The sequence below is a fragment of the Rattus norvegicus genome, chromosome 17 (genome assembly GCF_021556685.1).
Source record: "Rattus norvegicus strain SHRSP/BbbUtx chromosome 17, alternate assembly SHRSP_T2T, whole genome shotgun sequence".
In the NCBI taxonomy this organism is placed as follows: domain Eukaryota; kingdom Metazoa; phylum Chordata; class Mammalia; order Rodentia; family Muridae; genus Rattus; species Rattus norvegicus.
In genome coordinates, this window is record NC_141550.1 from 3,053,292 (window position 1) to 3,059,515 (window position 6,224).

Genomic DNA, 6,224 nt, shown 5'->3' on the forward strand with positions numbered 1-6,224 from the left:
AAGATCAAGAATCGACAAATGGGATCTCACAAAACTGCAAAACTTCTGTAAGGCAAAGGACACTGTGGTTAGGACAAAACGGCAACCAACAGATTGGGAAAATATCTTTACCAATCCTACAACAGATAGAGGGCTTATATCCAAAATAAACAAAAAACTCAAGAAGTTAGACAGCAGGGAGCCAAATAACCATATTTAAAAATGGCGTTCAGAACTAAACAAAGAATTCACAGCTGAGGAATGCCAAATGGCTGAGAAACACCTAAAGAAATGTTCAACATCCTTAGTCATAAGGGAAATGCAAGTCAAAACAACCCTGAGATTTCACCTCACACCAGTGAGAATGGCTAAGATCAAAAACTCAGGTGACAGCAGATGCTGGTGAGGATGTGGAGAAAGAGGAACACTCCTCCATTGTTTGTGGGATTGCAGACTGGTACAACCATTCTGGAAATCAGTCTGGAGGTTCCTCAGAAAATTGGACATTGAACTACCTGAGGATCCAGCTATACCTCTCTTGTGCATATACCCACAAGATGCCCCAACATATAAAAAATACACATGCTCCACTATGTTCATAGCAGCCTTATTTATAATAGCCAGAAGCTGGAAAGAACCCAGATGCCCTCAACAGAGGAATGGATACAGAAAATATGGTACGTCTACACAATGGAATACTACTCAGCTATCAAAAACAATGCCTTTATGAAATTCATAGACAAATGGTTGGAACTGGAAAATATCATCCTGAGTGAGGTAACCCAATCATAGAAAAACACACATGGTATGCATTCATTGATAAGTGGCTATTAGCCCAAATGCTTGAATTGCCCTAGTTGCATAGAAAACATGAAACTCAAGAAGGATGATCAAATGTGAATGATTCACTCCTTCTTTAAAAGGGGAACAAGAATACCCTTGGCAGGGAATAGAGAGGCAAAGATTAAAACAGACACAGAAGGAACACCCATTCAGAGCCTGCCCCACATGTGGCCAATACATATACAGCCACCCAATTAGACAAGATGGATGAAGCAAAGAAGTGTAGGCCGACAGGAGCCGGATATAGATCTCTCCTGAGAGACACAGCCAGAATAGAGCAAATACAGAGGCGAATGCCAGCAGCAAACCACTGAACTGAGAATAGGACCCCCGTTGAAGGAATCAGAGAAAGAACTGGAAGAGCTTGAAGGGGCTTGAGACCCCATATGAATATCAATGCCAAGCAACCAGAGCTTCCAGGGACTAAGCCACTACCTAAAGACTATACATGGACTGACCCTGGACTCTGACCTCATAGGTATCAATGAATATCCTAGTAAGGGCACCAGTGTAAGGGGAAGCCCTTGGCATTCGAAATGTAAATAAGAAATACTCAAGTTAATAAAAAAAAAGGAGGTAGAAAGTATAGAAAGTATAAAACCTCGGGTGGGGTAGTGAGGGGCTAAGGTGGATGCTAAGGGAAGTTTCTGAAGAACAGCAGCTGTAGACTACCTACAGGGAAAAATGGAAAGAAATGCAACACTCCCGTGAAGTCAGCAGGAACTACCATACAATGGACAAAAGAAAGAGGGCTCTATCAAACAATTCTGCACACTGAGAACAGAGTAATTTCATCAAAATTACTGACCATGACTACAGTGGTTTGGAACTGATTCCATTAGCCCCACGTGGTAGGAATTATTGGAATCTCAGGATCAGAGATACCCCCTCTCCAAAGGACCTGGCCCCAGACCATTACCAGCTCTCCCAAGCACATGGCTGGTTTTAGAGAAGGAGCTCTATTTCTTGTTTTTTTTTTTTTTTAATAAATACATCAAGGCATTAACTAAAGGTACAAGTTCTAGGACCCAGGCTGTTACATGCTCAGCCAAGGATATGGTTGAGTTTCAGAGGGAACCATGTAATTCTCCATCCATGAAGGCCTCAGGGAGAGCCTTGCTCAATCAGGCCATTCTGCAACACAACAGTGCTTTTCCTTTTCGAATGGTATCACCAGATGTCTTGTCCATGGGACAGAACTATGCTTTTCTCAAGAAGAAAAGCAGTCCTTTATGGCACACCAGGCCTTAGTGTTAGTTACGACCCCACAATGCTCCATTGAGCAGTTTTTTAATAGGCTGGTCTTTGACCCGGTCATGGACATTGTGGGTGTTTGTTAATTAAGGTTCTCTTCTTTTATACGATCTGGAGCCATATTTCCCCACAACCGTGAGAAACAAACATGTGTATCCTACCACCCTAATCTCTGACATGATTGGTTAACATATGTTGGGAGCATTTATCTATAGCACTGACATCTAGTGGTCGCTTGTATTACTACCACCTTTAGCTTTCTTCTGACATCTTTACTAGGTCATAGTTGATAAGCATGTTAATAAGATGTCTTTACTCCACCAATCCCCCGAGGACAAGTCCTTAGCCATGCTGTCTGTTTTGTACTTAAGGCAAGTGCCTTTGTTCCCCGGGGTCCCCGTACTATCAATTAGGTGTTCCTGCAATAAAGGCTGATTGAGAAGGATCCAACGTTGTTGCGTCTTCCTTGCCGGTCGAGGTGGGCGCGACAACCTGTGGCCCGTACGGGGATCCGAGATCTTTTCTCGTCTGGATCCAGAACTTTTTCAGCCTCGGGACGGTCGGCGTTCCCAGTAGGGGCAATTAGGTGCCGGAATTGGGACAATAAAGTTCCTAGAAGTGGAACGGTAAAGTTCCTAGAATTGGGACTGTAAAGCTCCGGGATAAGGGATTGTAAAACTTCCCTGGTAGGACAATAAAGTTCTCTGGAAAAGTAGAGACAATGATGGCCTTGATTTAGAGGCAAAAAGGGGTTTGTGGAGCACGGTAATGTTGTCTTTTCCATTTGATCCTTTGTGGGTTGGACTAGCACTTTTGCCTTATACTCTTTTTGTGTTGTGGTGTTGCTTCTGTCTGAATTGCCACCGCCCAGGGCACGAATGCATTTGTTGGGAAGAGTCCACTGATGAGCCACAAGATCGTGTGTAAATAAACACGCCAGCTCGCCAACTCGCCTTGGTTGTAAATCGATCGTAAATAAGGTCGTAAAAGCATGGGAAGCTCTCACTCCACCCCGCTCCTGTCAGCTCTTCAGGAGCTTCTTGGTCAGCGTAAGCTTAAAATTGAAAAGAAAATCCTGCTGAGTTTTCTTGATGAGTGTAACCGTTGTGCCCCATGGTTTATAGTGTCAGGGTCGCTCACTTTGAGAGCATGGGAGAGGCTGGGAAAAGATCTTGATAAGGAGACTACTGTGGGCAAGCTTAAACCAGGGACAAAGCCGCTTTGGCATATAATCCGTGCCTGCTTGGAAGATAAAAGATGTGAAGAAGCTGTTAGGACAGGTCAGAGAATCCTTACAGAACAACAGGAGAGTATGTCAGAAGGAGAGAAAGTTTTGAAGGAAGGAAAGAAAGGAAAAGGAGGAAAAGAGGTAAGAGAAAAGATAGAAAAGATCAAAGAGAGGACAGACAAAGGCGGGAAAAGTAATCAAGATCAAGGAATAACGAAAATTTATCCCTCATTAAAGGCATTGACCTTGGAGATGTCTAGTGATTCAGAGTTTAGTGATAGTGACCTAGCTGATCTTGAGGAGGAGGTAGCTCATTATGAGAAAGAGATTTATCATTCTGACTGGCCAAACACTTATGCTGTGCAGAAACAAGCCAAGGACTTAGATAAGAAGGCAATTATGCCAACAGCACCTCCTGCACCATCGTATAACTTTCAAAGGAAAACAATAGTGAAGTCTGCAAGAGGTACTTCTTTTTGCCCAGAAATGTGGAAAGAGTTAGGGCTGAGTTTTCCAGTTTTTCTGGATGCAAACGGGCAGCGACATCATGAACCTGTTGACTTTAAGACAATAAAACAATTAGCAGAGTCAGTCAAAACCTATGGAGTCAGCGCAGCCTTTGTTATGTCTCAAATTGAGACTCTTGGCAGATACTGTCTCACCCCTGGAGACTGGGGGACTTTAGCCAGAGCTTGTCTCTCTCCGGGTCAATATCTGGACTGGAAATCTTTTCTTTATGAAAATGCTAACGCTCAGGTTGCAATCAACTTGGCTTCAGGAGCCGACCCTCAGAGACATTGGGACGCTGACATGCTATTGGGAATAGGCAGATTTGCTTTGGACCAGACCGGTTATCCAGATCAGGTCTATACTCAAATTAATGATATAGCAATTAAAGCCTGGAAAGCATTGCCTAATAGAGGCGCAGTCTCTGGGAACCTTACCAAGGTTCTGCAAGGACCCACTGAGCCATTTTCAGACTTTGTAGCCCGCATGGTGGAGTCCGCTACTAAGATTTTCGGAGACCCTGATACAGCTATGCCTCTTATTAAACAACTAGTGTATGAACAGTGTACTAAGGAGTGTAGGTCTGCTATAACGCCATACAAACATAAAGGTTTGGAAGTCTGGATGAAGGTCTGCAGGGAGATAGGCGGGCCATTAACTAATGTTGGACTAGCAGCGGCAATGATGCAATTAAAAGGAAAGGGTTCTGCAGATACCTGCTACAAATGTGGCCAAAAAGGGCATTACAGAAGGCAATGCCCTGAAAATAATAAGGAACAGAGTATTAAAAAACATCAAAGACCTAACTTGTGCCCTCGCTGTAAAAAAGGGAACCATTGGGCAAGTGAATGTCGATCTGTAAAGGACTTGAATGGCCAACCTCTGGTGACAGGAGATGGTAGTGCATGGCCAAAAAACGGACGACGGGGCCCACGTCCCCAGGGCCCTCAAATATATGGGGCTCTACAGAACGACAGGCAGGGACAGAGCAGACGGAGGTCCTGGCCTTCTCTTCACCACCCGAAGGACCTAGGAGAGCCACTAAGGGCTCCGCAGGACTGGACCTCCACTCCACCACCAGACTCGTATTGACCCCCCAAATGGGAGTACAGCCTATAGACACAGATTTTAAGGGACCTCTCCCTAAAGATACAGTTGGGCTGTTGTTGGGGTGCTCCTCTTCTGCCCTGAAAGGCTTACACATTGTACCTGGAATAATTGATCCTGATTATTTGGGCACAGTAAAAGTCCTGGTAGCCTCTCCCCAGGGAATTTCTGCTATTTCCCCTGGAGACAGAATTGCCCAGCTGCTGCTTCTGCCCAGCCTGCATAAACATTTTCCTGCTGATAATAGAATTAGAGGAGATAGGGGCTTGCGATCTACAGGCTCCCGATTTGCTTTCATCTCATTAGAGCTTGACAATCGTCCAATGTTAACCTTGACTGTGGAAGGACGCTCTTTTCTTGGCTTATTAGACACTGGAGCAGATAGTAGCATTATCTCTGTGCATGACTGGCCATCCAGGTGGCCTGCACAAAAATCTTCTCGGGCCCTACGCGGCCTTGGGTACGAAATGGCTCCTCTAATTAGCTCAAAGGAATTGACATGGGAGGATTCAGAAGGAAGGTCAGGAAGGTTTACTCCCTATATCATAGACATTCCTGTGACACTGTGGGGCAGAGATGTCTTAATAAATCTGGACTTGAGGCTGACTAATGAGTACTCTCCACAGGCCAAGGACATGATGATTAAAATGGGCTACATGCCCAAAAAAGGTTTGGGAAAAAATTTACAAGGACGAGTTGACCCAGTGCTACTGGAATCTAAAAAAGACAGAACAGGTCTGGGTTTTTCCTAGGGGCCATTGAGGGAAGCATACCCATTACATGGATTTCAGAGGAACATGTGTGGATTCCTCAATGGCCTTTACCCTCTGAGAAATTAACTGCTGCTACTGAATTAGTGTCTGAACAGCTAGAATTGGGACATATACAGCCATCCACGTCGCCCTGGAATACACCTATATTTGTCATTAAGAAAAAAATCAGACAAGTGGCGATTGTTGCATGATTTAAGAGCTATCAATTCTCAGATGCAAATAATGGGCCCCATACAGAGGGGTTTACCATTGCTCTCCAGTATTCCCAATAATTGGCCTATTATTATTATTGACATAAAGGATTGCTTTTTTTCCATCCCTCTTGCCCCACAAGATAGCGTGCGATTTGCATTTACCTTACTCTCTATGAACAATGAAGAACCCGATAAGCGCTATCAGTGGGTAGTCTTACCTCAAGGTATGGCTAATAGCCCTACTATGTGTCAGCTGTATGTGGGAAAAGCTTTACAGCCTATACGTGATCAATTCCCAAAATTGAGAATAATACATTTTATGGATGATATATTGCTTTC

The 6,224-nt window shown here is 44.2% G+C and overlaps 1 protein-coding gene across 1 annotated transcript; it reads left to right on the forward strand.

The window, feature by feature from the left end:
• Nucleotides 1–3,556: 3,556 nt before the first annotated feature.
• LOC147999939 (igE-binding protein-like) lies at nucleotides 3,557–4,903 on the forward strand. Its single transcript, XM_087591756.1, has one exon. The coding sequence runs from the start codon at nucleotides 3,557–3,559 to the stop codon at nucleotides 4,901–4,903; it is 1,347 nt and encodes a 448-aa protein (XP_087447882.1).
• The last annotated feature ends 1,321 nt before the right edge of the window (nucleotides 4,904–6,224 follow it).

What these genes read in the sequence shown, in the direction of transcription:
- LOC147999939 (XM_087591756.1), top strand. Translation starts at nt 3,557, where the DNA reads ATGTCTAGTGATTCAGAGTTTAGTGATAGTGACCTAGCTGATCTTGAG.